The sequence below is a fragment of the Hesperophylax consimilis genome, chromosome 25 (genome assembly GCF_061612785.1).
Source record: "Hesperophylax consimilis isolate HC1 chromosome 25, BYU_Hcon_1.0, whole genome shotgun sequence".
Lineage (NCBI taxonomy): Eukaryota > Metazoa > Arthropoda > Insecta > Trichoptera > Limnephilidae > Hesperophylax > Hesperophylax consimilis.
In genome coordinates, this window is record NC_142860.1 from 9432802 (window position 1) to 9452160 (window position 19359).

At 34.1% G+C, this 19359-nt stretch overlaps 1 protein-coding gene across 1 annotated transcript; it reads left to right on the plus strand.

Annotated features, from left to right (window-relative positions):
* The first annotated feature begins 1314 nt into the window (after positions 1-1314).
* Positions 1315-7986, plus strand: LOC149411511 (pancreatic lipase-related protein 2-like). The gene is made up of 6 exons (XM_089646814.1): positions 1315-1361; positions 2956-3048; positions 3857-3972; positions 4547-4820; positions 5224-5469; positions 7491-7986. The coding sequence occupies exons 2-6, from the start codon at positions 2958-2960 to the stop codon at positions 7811-7813; spliced, it is 1050 nt and encodes a 349-aa protein (XP_089502940.1). The 5' UTR covers positions 1315-1361; positions 2956-2957; the 3' UTR covers positions 7814-7986.
* Positions 7987-19359: the final 11373 nt, after the last annotated feature.

Sequence of the window (19359 nt, forward strand, 5' to 3'; positions counted from 1 at the left end):
GGTGTAATGAGAATGTATGAGGTGGAAGTGAACGATCGAAGAAGTCGGAAATGCCCTAAAAAGACATGGCACGATCAAGTGAAACAAAAACTTGTGTTTATAAAACGAAGAAAGGGCTGAAAGAAGGATTTTATACTGTAGAAGACGGGAATGTCTTAGAAAGACATGGAACGGTGAATTAAATACGTAATATATTCCTTAAGAATTCATCAGATCTACAAACTTCTTCCCATGGTCAGCTAAACATTGTATAATCACACCAAATAACATACTGCAAAGGTAACATAATCAGGTTCAATGTAGTGGAATTTATACGGCAGAGCTCAGGATTATGGGACTAGTTTTCTGTCTAGTAGGTAGGAAATCAGTAAATAAAAGAAGATGAACTTTATAAAACTCTATTGTAACCATCAAAAAACAAAACATGGGAGTGCAAATTTATACCAATGAAAGGTTAGGATTAAATTAATACCAATGTAATATTAAAAATACAAAACGTGAACATGCCAGATGGACTCTTGAACACACTAAGCTAACTAAACGAAGCCGAATATTGTAGGAAAACAACGGATGACGAACGAAAACTTGTTTCTGGTAGAGAGGAACGGACCCGGGACGGGACTTTCGACCTCCCCAACTGGGGACGGCGCGGAATCCAGTGAGCCTAGGTCTTCCTTCTATTTAGGAAGAAGGGCGCTACACCTCCAAGGAGCGTCTCAAGAATCTCAATCCAAAAAGCACGTGGTCCAACCAGTCTCCAAGACTTACGGATTTCGGAAGAACCATCAGCAATCCGTGACTTCGCGATGCGGGGTAAAAAAGGCATAATCTTCTAGCCCCAACCAGGACCAATCACTTTACAATTTCTAGTCCAAAAAAAAATTTACACAAAATGGCCAACTGCCAACACCGGAAAAAGTGGGATTCACATAACATCCACTAAAAATAAAACCGTACACGAACTATTCGTGTTACTGAAAAACACCCCGTGCCCTTTTTAAAGATAAAAACAACTTGGATTCACATGATTTACTGAGATTAAAACACCTCCATGGTGAGTGACTAATTCACGAACAGCCAGCCCATCGGGAGGAAGTGACCATAGACAAAAAAACAATTTTGTCTTCCCCAAAAAAATTGCCAATCTCCAAAAAAAAACACCATAGACAAAATATCCAAATAGGCAAGAACTGCACTAGTCACAAAATATGTATGTGACAATACGTTTTGGAAGATATTTTTATTGCCGCCGCCCATGGAGATTATCTCACCGATCGCGATCAGAGCTGCGAATTCTACAATAAAAGACGATTTTTTTTTCAATGTCATAATTATTTCCAAGTTTGTCTTACCCGAAACAAGTAAGTCCCGTTCAATTTATACAATTTACTTAACTACTATAATATTATACAAGCTTTAGTGAAAAATATATTAGGTATAGGATTACTGTATTTACAATTTATTGCACCTATTTACAATAACATTAAATCTGTTTTTTGTAATTAAATAGTGTACTTTTTGTAAATCCATTTAGTAAAAATTATATGTGGAATTTGTAAAAAAAACCTTACCAACAGAAAAAGTAATTTCTAATCGAGCTATTATATTATAGCGCTTTTTCAAGTCACGCACAGTTTTAGTTTATTTAACAACATTGTTTCCAATGATACCTTTATAAAAATTAATACTAAAGATTATCAACAAATTATATTGATTTAGTGATTTTCAACTCAAAGTTCATTTCACTATCCCATAATCATATTTGTTTTTACATTGTACGAAAATACATTCAAAATTTAATTTTGGTTTTGAGGCCAATATATTTAGTACTTATGATTGTTAGCCGTTGACTTGTGTTTAAAATTATAAAATACTAGTGGTCTGTATTTTCAGGAAAACCTTTAAATCAGCACTGAAAATGAAACGATGTTTAAGTATGGTGTTTTCTCTATAAGCGTAATACAGATTTCAATAAATTTGTTCACACCTCCATCTATTGAAAGCTTAAACAACTTGAAATGAATAATTATCCTTTTTTCCTATAAAAAATCCTTAAAATCGCATTAAAAAATATTGAGGGGGAGGGGGTGTAGAGATGTCAAAATTTGTGGTTGTATGAATTTTTGGATGAGAAATCTGAAAAAAAAAACAAAAAATAGAGCCACCTATCGGGTCAAAACTATCCTATATTTCAATCTGGAACCAAACATACACATTCACTAATTTTCATTTAAATCGGTTGGGCGGTTTCGTAGATTAGCGTGTACGAATAGAGTGATATGTGATTTTTATATATGTACTAAGGTGAAACATAGGCCTGAAGATTTCGATATTTCATCATTTTATTGGCATCTTTGGAAAATTTTGTGTGCTATGTAAAAACATAGTGAAATATTATATAAAATAGACTGAAAACAGCATTTTAATTACTTTGGAATACAATATTGTCATACAGACATAAATTAAAATTTCGATCCATAAAAACTTCTCTATGAATCATTTTTTATTTCATTAGGTATAATAACATAGTTTTTAGGTTACTATTTCATTAGGTAAAATAAAATAGTTATTAGCTTACTATTGAAAAATAAATATATATGAAAAATAAAAATGTTTGGCGTATGTTTTATTTTATCAAACACAAAAAATTAAAATATGTTTGTAACTTGCTATACCTTTTGGTATTTAAAATATATTTGGGAATATCGATCTCAATATCTTCTTTAAAGCCTCTATAAAACCTAGTATATAATATTAATACTCATAAATCCTTGTAAATGCATTATTATTATTAGTAATTGAAAAAATACTTATCCCAGTATTGTTATGCTACTGTTGTTAGAGTTACGATATACATTATAATATATTTCTTATATATTATTGTGCATTAATCGGGACATTGTCTCCCCAAACAGTTATTAATGAAATCAATAACGTGAGCAATTTTTCTTTTAGTTATGAAGGGGTTGGCTTTTCTCGTAGTCTCGTGCCTTTGCTTCGTGCAATTCGCAGAGGGGCAAACTATCATGACTACTCTAGTTTCAAACTGTAAGTAAACATTTCCTTAAACTATTTACCTTTCAGTTTTGGCAGAAACCGTGGAGCAGCCATTACCATTAACATAATTACAATTAATGAAGATGACCATTGTACAATCTGCAGGGTGGTGGAATTTTGGGAAGCCTAAATTTGGATGACTAGGAACATAGAAATGTTTTACGTAATTACTGCACACGAGTTCCAATTGTTTTCATTATTCAGTTTGTTTTTCATATTTAAATTATTTCTACAAGTTAGCTAGCCCAAACGACCATAACCCGAGCAGTAAGAGGTAAATGGGCGCGTGATGTCATCTGTGCTATGCACATCTCCCGTGGGTAATACTGGGTATTCATTTTGTAAATTTTATTTATTCTTCATTTAGGAATTCCATTATTTTTTTTATCAAAGTTAACCGTCTAAATAAACTAAGGGTATTTTTTTGTTTTGTTTTTAATATCAAAATTTGATAATTAAATTAATTTTTACGTTAGAATGTGTTTTTTGCGCCAGGAAATTGGGGTTCACACGGTATTATCCATATACCTACATATCTTACAGGCTAACAGTTCGAGGTGTACTCGCCAGCGGGGTTAAACCATCGCTCTCACGTAAATTTGAAATGAGTTTCTGCTTATTCATTTTTACAAAAACGTTAATTTTGGGAGTAGGTGATTTTATATTGATTTTATTTGATTGAATAGCTTCAATATTACTGCTTTACATTTAACAAAACCTTCTAAAATGTAATGAGATAATGTTAGTTATTATTCGTACCGATGTCAATTACAATATGAGTTGAAATCTGTTTTGCCAGGTTCTGCAATTCAGACGTTTCTTGGAGTAAATTTTGCCCAGCTGACCAGTAATGAATCAACAACGGAACCTGACTTGTCTAAGATACAACTTGACCTGTATACTGCCAGTAAGACGGTAAGATCTCTATTTAAAATTTTGCATGTTTCTCGAATGCAGTTCTTGGTATTTATTTAGACACGTTCGCCGGAGATGTCTCCCAGTGAAGGATGTTTATCTGATTGGTAAAGCAGCTTACTTATCCAGCTTTTTAAATGGTCCGTAATGGTGAAGTTTTCCCTTTAAATTACTTTAAGTCTTACAGAATGTTGTGTTATTGACATGAATTGGGAATTCTTCACGATAATTCAGGTAGCTGGATGAACAAAAAACTAATATATATATTTTTTAAATAACACTAAGATTCAACTTATTTATTTTAATTATTTGCAAGAGGTAGTAAAAGATGCATTACATTTCAATTATTTGTCAACCTAAGTTTCATAAATTCATGTGCTTTGACAGTTTTGGCCATGTTTTTGTTCTTGTTTGACATATTCGTATAAAGCGTGTCCAGCGATTCTGATATTTTACCTTCACACGGAGCTCCATGTGTTGTTAGAGTTTATTATAGTATTGGAGTATTCTGACCAGTGCATTAATGGCTCTTATTTGTCGTTCTTTGAACTACCTAATCTTTTTTTCTTTTCAGACGAATTATTATCTCTCTTCGGCAATTGACATTCTATCGGATCCCGGTTACAACAGCTCTCTCCCCATAACCATCATCGTTCACGGATTTTTAACTACCCCGACATTCAATGATTTCGCAAGTGTCATGACATCCGCCTTCATTAAGCTCGGAAAGACCAACGTCTTGTACTTGGATACTAGCTCTTTGATCTTCTTATACTACTCCAGGGCTGCTACATTGGTCAGAATCATTGGAGAGTTGCTGGGAGCTCAAATTTGGAACTTTGTTCAAGGTAAACTTTTCCATATATAAGAAACTTGGAGAAATTTTTCTTCTTTGACAAATTATTATCTCTCTTTGCGAATTGACATTTTATCGTGTCCCGGTTACAACCGTTCTCTCTCCATGACTATTATTGTACGAGATGTGTGCACTGGCACACAATGACCCTCGGTCTGTTTTATGAGCTTAATAAAACACCTTGAGATGTTTTATTAACATTAAAATAGTAAAGAAGAGAAACATGTCTATAGTTCATGGTTTTTCATAGTTCTTACTTTTGTCTATCTCGTACCCTCTCTGTCATAGTATAAGATGGTCGACGGTCATTACAGCAATAAGTCAGCTTATTGAAGGGTGATCATAATTCATAGCATTCAATCAACCAACGATTTTATTGACGGATTCTTTCGCAGCCGGTGTTGATCCAGCCAATATTCACATGTTGGGTCACAGTCTCGGATCCCACATCTCCGGGTTCACCTCAAAGAGATTTACCGCTCTCTCTGGAGGATCCAAGATCGGCAGAATTACTGGCATGGACCCCGCTGGACCCTGCTTCTTCAACAGCACCTCCGACCAGACCCTCACTGCCACTGATGCCACCTTTGTTGACGTCATTCACTCCAATGCTGGATATTTTGGAATCATCAAGCCACTGGGTGTGTATCTTCGTAAAAAAAAAAAAAAATTGGTAATCAATAATTTATAAACTAGATAGAAATAGATATGATTGCGCTACCTTATAACTAAGCCACGCTTCATCAAATAAGAAGGTATCTCAACACGGAATAATATCCAAAAATAAATTATAATTAGGTAGAAATAGATCGCACATACATATTTTAAAGATCCAATTATTGTCAAAAACATCCATGTCGTTTAAATATTTGGTGAATTTACGCATAGTCTCGACTTACGCATTGTATTGATGCAAACCGTAGTTGCAGCTGAACACATATTACCACGAGGATTACCAACTGCGCGGAATCTAGGTAAAGCGAGACTTCCAGTTTTCTTATTTATTCTATGAATCTGTAATTAATTTTAGAAATATATGGAATTTTGGATCGAGTTGTTCTAGTTGTTATATGAAAGGCAATTTGGCTAAGTAAATCGGGGGCTGTCTACAATACCACTAACAATTTAGTTCTAGTAAATTAAATTCTTTCGCCAAGTGATTTTATTTTATGGTTTCAATAGGTGGAGCTCATTCTTTTCAATAAGTGGACTTAGTTCATTGTTTTCAATAGGTGAACTGAGGTAATTCTTTTCAATAGGTGCACTGGGTTCATTCTTTTCAATAGGTGGACTGAGTTCATTCTTTTCGATCATTCGATAACCCTAAAAAATATATCTGTTTTAAATCATTGCCCTCTTTCCTGGCAAATAAGTCTTGGTTGTTTAACCTCCCAAATTTTTCCTAATCATAAGGAAACCACCCAAGGATTGATCTTTGGAGAATCGTTCAAACGATGGTTATTCAAGACCTTAACCATTTTTCATTTTGTTTTGAGGTACTTTTCATAATTAAAAAAAACAAACCCAGCAAATTTATTGTAACAATACTACCCGTGACCAATAACACCTTCTCGAGGGTGATTTTCAACATGTTTTTTAGGTTCAAGCTCACTTTGTCTTTTAGCAGGTCTGCTGCAAAATTTTCTAGGTGCAGACCATTATATATTTATTTACTTGTAGGTAACCAGTATTTTATGAATATTTAAATATTTATTTATTGACTAACGGACTTGTCCAATTACAACACATTATATACTACAGGAAGTTAATATAAGGAAAAACCTTCCTCTAGTCTTGACTTATCACCTGACATTATCTTTATTGTTTTTTTTGCCCTATTTTTGTCAAAGATGTAATTTTTTTTAAAGGGAGGATTTAAAAAAAAACATTTATGACCAAAAATAAGGCACAAAAAACAATAAAGATATTGTCAAGTCAACACAGGAATAAGGTTTTGGTGGAGTTGACGACTTGCCACATCAATACAAAAATCATTAAGACTTCATGACTTGAGTTAACAAGTCTCGCCATTCCGGATATTGGAAAATAGTATCCATAATTTGTGGAGTGTTGACTGTGGAAATGCAATTTATTGTTCCTGAATCTATGGAAAAGGATATTGAAAGGGACGAGTCAATTAATCATACAATAAATCATTTTGTTTTAATATTTTAATAATTTTATTTTACCATTGAAAAAACATAAGATCAAAGTCTATCCTACGTTTTTCTAATTAGAAAGATTTAATTTTACTTCAAGTTCATCGCATCAGTATTTGCCTCATTTCTTTCTAACCCTTCCGAGTTATTTTTAAGAAGAGATGATGTACGGATCCGATAAAATTAGTATGAAAAAAATGAAATTAAAATGAAATATTAGGGCGAACCAACGAAAAGTTGAGAGTTTTTAGGGTAAGTATATTACCTAAGTCAGAGGTAATTCTATTGATGAAGCCAAGAGTATAAGAGTTTAATTAACGACGTTATCAATGTGTCCAATAAAATATAGTTAATATTAGACTGTAAAGTAGATAAGCAAAGATTGTTTGGTTAGTAATCAAAGTAATTGGTGAACATAACCGCTACTAGTATTAAAGTAAAAACATAATAAAGATTTATGAATATTTGCTCTCTTAAAAAATATTACTTTTATATGCTTTCAGGTCAGGTGGATTACTACGTTAATGGAGGCCAGATCCAGCCCGGATCCATCTTAATCGATGATAGCCACATCCGAGTATGGAAGTTAGTCGCCGAATCTGTGCAGAACCCTCATAACTTTATCGCCAGCAATTGTCCCGATTGGACTAGCTTCCAGAAGGGACAGTGTGGAAACAATCCAACCGCCACCATGGGCTACTACGCTACTCCCGGAACTACTGGAATCTATCAGCTGAGAACTGGTTCTTTTTCTCTGTATGGATTAGGGGCTGCTGGAACTACCCCTACCGCCTTCACCAAGTGGTGGTGGAACACCTTCACATAATCTATTGATAGTTCTTTCAAAATATTATTTAACAATAGTAAAATTTGCTTAAAGACATATGCTGGTCAACCGCTTTTTGACTGGCATGACTTGATGTATTATTGTTAGTTCTGTTTGTTTTACCGGCTTTCGAGCCATTCAATTTATATTTGATTAAATAGTTTCTTCCATAATATTTGTCTTATTATAATACTGTAAAAAACTTTTATTTAAACGTGGCCAGCAATGGGGCGTAATTAGCAGCCTAACAGAAATAAAAGGCGATGAAGGGTTTCCGGACGCAATGGCAACATGTCTTCCATCAGCCTTCAATCATCAATGATATGCAGATTTACAAACTATTATTTGATATTCTCCTGCACAACAACCTGTGTTACAATTTTGAATTGCATAGCATGTTATGAAATAATAAATTTCATAAACATGCAACTGTTCGACCCCGTCATAAGTAATTCTTGGATCAATTCGTAAGCAAATTGATATTTTCATTATTTTTCTTTCTAAATTATTGGCAACATCAGATCCAGGGCAGAGCTCCACAGGGCAGTGAATATGTTTTTTCCGTCTTCCGCTCTCTGTACTTCAACGATTTGTCATATTTACTTTTATCTAACATCATCCTGGTGGATTAAATAACCGTGGATTGCGGTTTTCCAACCAGTTTGTAGTTGGAATTAGAAATTCGTGCTTGTGTTGAAAGAGCCAATAAGTAATGGGTCGTGGTTTGAGTACCCGGTAATAGCAACTGGCATCCGTTGGTGTGCACTTCGGTTTGTGTATATGGCACCCTTCCCGATCTTACGCGGGTGTAAAATACTAGTTCTGGATTCTCTGCGCCTGGTGATGCGTGACGCTCTAAAAAGTCATCTAGCTCTTTTGGGTTTGGCTTCAATCTTGTAAAGCCCACCCGGGGCCTAATAATGGATTAACTCTATGAGGTGATGCCCGTGGCCTCTCTCTCAACATCATTTGCTCCTCTGACGGGACCCGGCTAATCCGAGGTTTCTCCGGCCCATTCAAGAATCCTTCAATATTGACTTATGTATTACAAACAGAATTAGCTAAGCTTTATAATCCTGGGTCCTCGGGTAAAACATATTTACATATCTAACTTCTTCTCTCCTGTAGTCTTTAATATATTTTTGTTTCTTCGACCAACCTTCTTGTTTAATTCTGTTAAGGACCATCTCTGATAATGAGAGTCTCGTCCCTGTCAAAAAGCGTGGCAAACCCTGACTAAAAAAGTCAGCGTTTGGCGCCTAATTAATAAAAGGAACTCCGTCTGAGACTATGTTTTTGTTTACAATTTTTTTCACTCTGTATATGCTAATAATTATTATTACAATATCAACCACACAATCACGTCATAGGCCTATCATAACCCCTAACTCAAAAGAGGCTCACCGTGATTTTCCGACTCACTTAAAAAAAACATCAAGTTCCTGTAAGACCTTACCTTATTAGTTTTAAAATTGCCCACCCCCTATGAAGTTTTCTGGGTGATATTTTTTTGCTTCAGAAAGTAGCTCCACGTAGATCTATGTCTTTTATCTATCAAGGCAAGATAATATAACCGTTCTTGAATCGGTTCGTCTTCATAGACCTACTGTCGTGTGTTTACGTAACTCTGAACAGCGCAATTTATAAATGTGTGTGAGGTGACAAATAATATTTTATTTCTGGTGTGAATATGCCTGCTATAGAGTGAAACTGGTGAAATTGTACTTATTTTTAAATATGTGGATTGATAAATATTTAAATTTGGACGTGTTTTTGCGTTTAACGAATCGCATAATTTTTTTTTGACAGATTAAAACTATTTCGTAGATTCTCAGTTTTTATAATTTGTTTTCCTAGAAAGATTTATTTATAATAATACATACCTAGCTAAAAAAATATAATGTTTAGTCAATTTTTTACACCAAACAATTTAATCAATTTTTTCATTAATTTCGTCGATTATGTGGCGTAGGTACATTTTGTAAAGAAAACAGTTTTGCGTGATACAAAAATCAAAAAATAGCAAATTTTATTCAATGGTTAAATTTTCTTTAATTCGCTCAGTACTTCCTCTAATTTCTTTTCTGACGTTAATAGCAGTAAATCGCATCCTGTCAATTGGACATCTCCTTTTTATTTTTGACCATTTTTTCAAACAGGCGTAGCAAAACTTGTGCATGCAGCAGTCAAGGGACGCAATTTTCATATCCGACAAAGCGCTGAGACAAATGGGGCACAAGTGGAAATCGTCTGTAGGAGGAAGTTCCTGAAAAAAGGATACTAAGTTTAAAAAAAACATCTCACGCTGTGTCGTTTTCTCAAGCTTTTCCCATTAAATACCACCATTCAGAACCATTCTATTTCAGAGATTGCCAGGTCGTATTTAGAGTCCAGTTCTGAGAAGCCTGTTACTTTTCCTTTTCTTCCCTAACTCTCAAGTCCGTCAGTCTTGCAACATACCAATACCAAATTGGGATGCCGTGATCCTACTGGCTCAGGAATGCAATCTCCAAGAACGGGTTATTTTGGAGAATTTGAACAATTTAAAAAATAAATATTTAAAAATTATTTTTTTTCAAGTTGTGTTATAATTTCAGTTTTGTCAAGCAACTAGCCTCATTATTTAACAACAGAACTTCAATATGACCTTCACAGAACCTGAAACCGAATGTTGAAATTTGATGAATTGTTCAAATTCTCCGAAGCAACCCGTCCCTAGAGTCCCTAGTGACCTAAGACAGTAGGATCAAGTGGTATATCGTGAGGCTGAATAGAGTGTGGAAGGGAAGAAGATGGACTAGAGCAAGGCTGCCCAACCTCAGGCCCGTGAACGAATTATAAGCGGCCCGCGTGAACTATTTTCAAAATACCCGCCAATTTGAAAATTACTTGAGTCAAAATTTTTTTCGTATCATTGCATCATCCACCAGGAGGCGTTGTGTGCAAAGGACATAAACTTGAATGATATAATGGATCCGGTAGTTCGCTGCATAAATTACATACGTTCAAAAGCTCTTCACAGACGTCAATTCAGAGTTTTGTTTGAAGAAGAAATCAGCAAATTTGGAGAGTTACAACTGTATTGTGCTGTGCGACGGCTTTCAAGGGGAAACATGTTTGAGCATAAATATACCACTCTCATCTTGAGAGAGCAGGTGTTGCAATTCTTAAGAAAAAGGGGCGTTACCTTTGGAAAGTGATTTACTCAAAAATGAGTACTGGTTGATTGATCTTGCATTTCTTGTTGACATCACCAATTATTTCAATATTTTAAATTCAAATTACATGGCAAAGATTGTTCACTTCCGACTATGTTTAGCCAAAGAAAATATTTACCTTTTTCCCATACTCAAAGATTTGAAAGAGAAGTTCAATATTGCTACCATAAACTTTACTAAGTTCTAAGCTAAAATTACAAGCTTATTGCAGTCGTTTGAAAGCAGATTCCAGGACGTTGAAAGTACAAAAATAAAATAAACAATTTCTTTTAATCCTTTCACAATCAGTTTGACTGAAATAATTAGTTATCCTGCCAATATCCAGTTGGAACTCACTGAACTGCAAAATCACTCTGCACTGAAAAACCTTTTTGCAGAAAAAATATTTTCAAAGTCATAAACTTCTTCAGAAGAATTTGGAGATTTCTGGAAATTGGTGCCAAAGGAAGACTGGCGTTTCAATTTTTAAGTAGTTTTGGATCAACGTATGTTTGTGAAAAGTTTTTTTTTAATCTTAATTTTGTAAAAAATGAATACCGCACATTTCTAACTGAGCAACATATCTCTGATTTGTTGCTACTGTCAACATCTGAACTGACTCCTAACAGAATTATTAAAACAAAAACAATATCAAAAATCACATTGATTGTACCAATTACTTGGATTTTGATATTTGTTACATAAAATGTTGTTTCGTCATTTAGCAGTAGATGCTATTTATTTTATTATTTCAATAAACGACAATAAAATTTCAACATGTTTGTTTGTTGCATAAAACAAGACATTAAAAAGCATAGGTAACAAAAATAGGAACCGTCAGTAATCAGTAGCCCGCCAGTGACTTTTAAATCTTCAATTTTGCCCAACTGTTAAAAAGGTTGGGCAGCCTTGGACTAGAGGAAGGTTGAGAAATACCTGATTCTCAATACATTGTCACCAAACAGTGCCAGCCTAACCTAACCTTAACATGCAACGTTTCGATTTTGAATTGTGGTATTCCACCAGGGTGATATATAGTTATTATTGTTGTGCGTGCGACACTCAATCACAGAAATCTGCACAGGCCATCACCAGTGAGCCACTAGGGTACAAAGTGGAGGTTACATCGCCTTTAGGATCCCCCGATTACTGCCTGATTACCACCTCCGTTCTGTTTTCCCTGAACAGTCAACCTGACAAACATGTAAAAGGAAGGCATGGCACTACAGGGAAGCAAAATGGGAGGCATGCGGTTATTCTTCATTTCCTTTTTTTGTAGTGCGATCCGCTTTAGCTCAGAGAACCCATCAATTTGTGCACACGAGGTGGGAAAGGAAATCACAACGGCGATGGATTGCTACATTCCCTTCTCCGTCAAATCCTCTGGAGCGGACAAAAATCCGTGGTTTGGCCATTGCTGAGCTGAAGCAATCAGACTCAAAAACAAGGCTTATAATGCACTCCAAAACATTGCCTCCTTGCTAATATAAATAGAGCTTAAACCGACCACGATCAAAGAATTGTCAAAAATCTGGCAGACTGTCCCACCTGTAGTCGCTGAGTTATTAGGCGAAATTTTCGTGTAAAACTCAAATCTTCAAGATAACGGAGAGACTCTTCCTTCCATTATTCAGTGCGGTTTCCAAATGAAGTAACCAATGTTCTGGAAAAGGGAGGTTCTCGAGCGAGTTGAAAATCGTCAAAACCAGTGGACCGACGGAATACCTGCCCTGGTCCTTAAGAGGTGTGGTACAATTTGATGAAAGCACCCACTCCAATAAAAGACTCGATTGAAATGCTGGAAGTAAGTATATCAGACCGACTTATGTATCGGGACTCCAGAAACCCAACTAAATATCTTATTGGGCGTCTTGTGTAAGGTTTGCAGATTTGTAAATAGTAACCAGCTGCTAACTCTATAAAAATCTCGGTAAATATTCGGAATCGCTGGACAAGGGTTATATGAAATATTTATATATAAAACCTTCTGATTTACCTTAATTTACTATAAAAGGAATCTGACTGCATTTGGGATATTATTAATTTTAGCATTTTAATATTTAATTACGTAAATCGAAGATTCACTTTCGTTGTATGGGATGACAGCTGGAATGGTTTCTGTTGATAAAATTTTCTTTTGTTTGTATTCCTGATACGAGTAGCTAGAATTTGAATCATTTCAGAATGCAAATTCTAGTTAGGTACTGTTTTGGCCAAACTCGAAAAATAAAATATTTTTATGTTACTTAAAAAACTTATATTTAGTTATTATTATAATTATTGTTTTATTTAACCTAACCTAACCTAACCTAACCTAACCTAACCTAACCTAACCTAACCTAACCTAACCCAACCTAACCTAACCTATAATAATCCAACCTAAACTAACCTAACCTATGTCCTAATAATAATCCAACCTAACCTATAATAATCCAACCTAACCTATAATAATCCAACCTAACCTAACCTAAAATAATCCAACCTAACCTAACCTATAATAATCCAACCTAACCTGACCTATAATAATCCAACCTAAACTAACCTAACCTATGTCCTAATAATAATCCAACCTAACCTATAATAATCCAACCTAACCTAACCTAACCTAAAATAATCCAACCTAACCTAACCTATAATAATCCAACCTAACCTAACCTATAATAATCCAACCTAACTTAACCTATACATGTTGGGGAACCTTTAATAACGCCTGCTCGCGTCCCCTTTAGAGTTATATCCCAGTTTTCAAGTAGTTTGTGGGCTACGCTAGGTTTGTATAGACTGGTTTGTGATTTCATTCTACCTAATCCAACCTAACCTAACCTAACCTATATCCTAATAATAATCCAACCTAACCTATAATAATCGAACCTAACCTACAATATTCTAACCTAACCTATAATAATCCAACCTAACCTATATCCTAATAATAATCATACCTAACCTATAATAATCCAACCTTACCTATAATATCCAATATATCCTAACCTAAATCCTAATAATAAACCAACCTAACCTAAAATTATCCAACCTAACCTATAATAACATCACCTTTTTTAATTTTTCTATTTTATAAAACATACCTAAATATCTTTATTTTATTTTTCGAGTTTGGCTAAAATAGTACCTACCTAGTATTTGCACATGGTAAAAAATATAGCCACTCGATCAGGAATACAAACAAAAGAAAATTTTATCAACAGAAACCATTCCAGCTGTCATCCCATACAACGAGAGTGAATTTTCGATTTACGTAATTAAAAATTAAAATGCTAAAATTAAAAATATCCCAAATGCAGTCAGATTCCTTTTATAGTAAATTAAGGTAAATCAGAAGGTTTTATATATAAATATTTCATATAACCCTTGTCCAGCGATTCCGAATAATTACCAAAATCTCTTTGATCTAATGATAGTACAGATGTAGACGTGTTGACCATGTTGTCACATCGACATTTACACATGCAGAAATCATTAGACTAAATATGCATCTAAGACCGGAAAAACAATATCTAGAGACGTTTGTTTTACTAACCAGGGGAATGTCTTTTTGTTTTTTAACTTCAGAATCAGATCCTTCGGATGTACGATTTCTCACCCTCTTCCTCTTTCGTTGAAGTCGATTGGGTTCGCTCATTATTTAATTATTAGTAATTTATACAATAAATTCTGTCCGCTCAAAATTGGGAACAAATTTTAAATAAAAGAAAATAATATTGCTTCAACTAGGCAATCGAAATTCGAAAGTGTTTTTATTAATTGATATTCATCGGTAGATATTATTGATGAGTACCTAAGTACTTAGCAATAAATACAAACAGGTTAATATTATTAACTTTATAGTCAGGGGCGTAGCTATTGTAGATGTTTGGATCACCTGCGCAAAATATCAGCGCAGTCTTTCTGGTTCATTTGGATAAATGCATTATTAGCAGAATTACCTTTTTTAAAAAGCTTTTTTTTAAATCTATACCGTGATTATGCAAAATTTTATTTCATATTTTAATTTTTAATCCTAGATTGATGAAATCTTGCACACTTGACCTTCAAAAATATATAATAATCTGAAATATATATTTTCACGAAATGTACATTTTACAAAAAACTAAAATCGTTCTAGCAGTAGAGTAAATAATGCATATGAGGTTCCACTATGCAAAACTAGGCTTGCGCAGAGACATGCTTTTTTCATTGATCCAAAAATCTACAATGCACTCTATCAGACTATAGAAATTAGATCTAAAAATATATCGTCTTACAGCATATACAAAAATGTAATAAAGACTTGGATCACTACCATTGACACAAATACTTACCTGCTATAACATCCTACCTTTTGTAAATTTTTCTATTTTTGAACCTTTTTTTCTTAATTATAATTTTGTAAAAACGGAATTATTTTTGTTTTATAAACTGCACTAAACAAAATAAGTATATCCACGAACTGGCGATGCCTATGTGAGATTTTTTTTGGTATATATGCAAACTATTCTATTATATTTTTTTATTTAATTGTATTATTTTATTTTTCTTATCTTAAAGCTACCTTCTTTTATTTTTTATAGTACTTTCTCTACCTGTGAATGAAATGCTTTTTGTAATACTATAATAATTTTAATAATGTAATACTTGTTTTTGTAATGCTTGATTTTTGTAATTATATTTTTATGCATGTTACAAAAGATAATTATTAATAAAAAATTTAAAAAAATAAATAAGAGGAATGAGATTTCCGAAAATCACTACTCCTTCAAGCAGAATTTTTATACTTTTTGATGAAATTTGCTCACATGACTTTCAAAATAAGAGTAAATCAGATTTTGAATAACTTTAGCAATTAATCGATGGCCTAGCTCAAATATAGCGTGAAATTTTGCAAATTTATGTGACTAATCACTAGACATAAAATAAAGAAATGAAGGTGAATATCCGCTTTTTAACAATTTTAGATTATTTAAATAAAAAATTATTATGTAATAGTTATTCATTGTTTATTACAGTCGTTGAGAATTTTTCGACCACCATGCCAGGTATTAAAATAATTTAAAAGAATATTTCATGTATGAAATATAGAAGATTTTAAAATAAACAATTAATATAAATATAAAATAATAGAATTTAAAAGAATATAAGAACGGTTTGTATAGCGCCGTTTTTGTGTAAAATCACCTCAAAGGCACTGTACAAATATATAATACATTTATACAATGATCTATGTTATTACTAACTATATATAGAGATAATATACAGTACAATACTTACCTGGTAGGTCACTTGAGATTAACACTTAATTGGTATTAACTAATTGTTTATTAGCGAAATTTAGATATAGGATTTAGGACATAATTGGAAAATTGGATCTCTAAGGAATGGTACATTTAATTTTAGGGTATGACTGCTTAAAAAAGTAAGTTTTGAGTTTAGACCTGAATTCTGTTGGACTTGTTATGGATTTTAGTTCCGGAGGGAGTTTATTCCAAGCCTTCGGCCCAGATACTCCGAAAGCGCGATCACCAAACTTAGTATTTGGCTTGCGCTTAGGTTCCATCAGTCTGCCTACATCTGCTGATGTTGCTAATATAAGAGTTGACTGCCTCAGACCAGTATTTTCCGGGACGCATAGTTCAGAGATGAAGGGTGGGGCCATTTCATTGATGGATTTAAACACCATCCAGCACAGTTTGTACTGGATTCTTTCAGGGCACTTGAGCCAGTGAAGGTTACGAAGGTGTTCTGATATATGCGAATTTTTAGAAACCCCGGTTATGAGCATTAAACACTGATTGAATTTTGTCAATTTGATATTTTTGAAGGCTGCCATAAATGTCGTTGCAGGTATCGAGACGTGGGACTATGTAAAACTTGATAAGTAGTTTTGTTGCTTCCGTATGAAGGTTTTTTCGGACAAACTTGAGTTATCTTAGGTGAAAAAAACCGGTGCTTACAGTCCTATTTATTTGACTTTCAAACGAAAAGTCCGAATCTAAATTGACACAACGAGAAGTTTGACTGTTGTTTTTGGGATGATATCGCTGCCGGAAATATAAATAAGTGAATCGTCTAAGAAATGTTGACGTTTGTTTATGGTCGCCCAGAGAAGCTCAGTGTTAGATAAATTCAGCTTCAGCTTGTTTGAAGACATCCAAAGAGTTATTGCTTCGGCAGGGTGTTGGTTATCCAATAAATTGTTACCGGGGCGGCGGAACCCATACACGCCTCCCAAATTGTCATATCTACTAGTTACAGTGTTTATAAAGTATTTTAAAATATTTTAAAATAATCATATATCAAGAATGAAATAGTATGAGAATGAGAATATAGAACGAGGATGGAATTTAAAAGAAAATAAGAAGTATATAATTTAATAAAATATATTAGGAAATCATTAGTAAGTATTACCTACTAAGAAAGTAAACAAAAAAATTATAAACTGTTATTTTATATGTGCAAGTTACTGTGTTTATTAAGTACATTAAATCAATTAAAAATAATATGACGAGTATCAAATTAAGCAGTATTTAAAATAATATAAAAATAAGAATAAATGATAAACTGAGGATATTTTTGTGCGAATTAATAGACGTACGCAGTAGATACAATTTTAAAATGTTTGGGTAAATTCTCGTTTGCATTCCGGCTAATAGTACTAGAGTGAAAAATTATTTTCAAAATTATCAATAAAACAATGTTGAAGAAACATATTGGTGGTGTCATCAATTTTTAGTAATAATAATTGATCTTTCTGCTATAAATATTATTTAAACAGAAAAACTTGATATGCTGGTGTGTGGGGTTGTACCTACTTTGTGAGGCTAGGGGTAGTAGCCGGTCAACACCTCTTGTTAAATGGGTGCATATAAGGATTGGTCATCATCACAGTGGTCGGCTTTGGTTCCGATCCGGAACCTTTGGACGCCAAATCTTGCCGGGGGCAAGATGTGCCGAGCTCTGCGGTGAGACATAAGAACCCTTCTCAGGGTGGTGGGCATATGGGCTTATTCACAAGTAAATCAGAGTAAAAGACAAGTTTCTGTACATATAAGTTGAACTCTATTTCATGATAACAGGGTAAACATTAAGCAAGGGATTTTAAAAGACTTACCCCCTATCAGACCGATTCTATCCTATCTAACTATCTAAACGCGGATGAGTGGAGATGCCTTCCTCCCAGGGGAACGTCTGCTTCGGCGCGGGCGACCGGCCCACCAGCTCCGCCTCTCGTCCAGTCTCCAGCCAGGAAACCAGTCTCCGGTGTCCATCCACCCGATTATTGCGGATCCTTTCAAGGCGCGCGTGTGAATGGCGGTAGGCGGCGTTCACGCACCCAAATACAATACTCATCCGAACGATCTAGTATTCCTCAGCGTACTCAAGGTTTGCATGTACGAAGCGAGAGAGGATTGTCTCTTTAAACGTGGATTACATCCCAAACGGAACACGCGGCCCGGTGCACTTTGGCACTCGTTTAATTCACGCGGGTTTTAAAATTGTCGACCGACATTGCGCGTATTTCGGCGCGGGTTTTTTTTACATTTAACCATTACTCCGCGTATCTCAGGATCGGATGCCTGATTTTACTTTTAAGATTCGTCGCGTACTTGCTCCGAGCGGTTTTTTAAATTGCTCAATATAAACTTGGCACCTGACGTTTCAACTGAGTCCTCGCCCAACTGGGCTCCGTTGGAAAGTGTGGAACCTTGCAAGAATAACCCTTTCCCGTTATTTTGCGCCGATTTTATGGCTGTCAAAATAACCATAGACAAAAATCAAAATAATAATTAGTACCTAATTATAATTGTTATGTTTCTAGATATTTTCATAACAAACTTTCTAAAAGAAATGTCGCTCCTACACAAGGCTGCAAAGAGAGTATTATTTACGCACCTTCCCTGTCCCTTTTTGTCCCTTTTTGGAAACCGGTTACAAAGAGAGTACTTTTTTATGTAGTTATTTAGTGCATTGAATATTTTCGGTACGATCTATGAGTATTGTCTATGTTAAAGGGTTTTTTTTATAGGAATTATGGTGATAATACTATGTGATGAAATAAAAAATATTTTTAAATCTATATCCAAAAAACCTTGTTTTTAGGAAGTTTTATATTTTTATCATTATATCAACTCTGTAATTAAACCAAGATTTTTTTAAATTTACAATTAATTCGCAAAAAAATCCAAATTTGTCGCTAAAAACACGTAAAATTGATTATAATCCTGAAAACATAAATAAATAGAATAGAACATAGTACTAGAAATTGGTAATTTTTTGTACGAAAAAATAATTTTTCAATTTGCTTAGGCATTATGACCTCAAATTCATTTATTTTTATGAAAAAGGCGACTAAGCCGT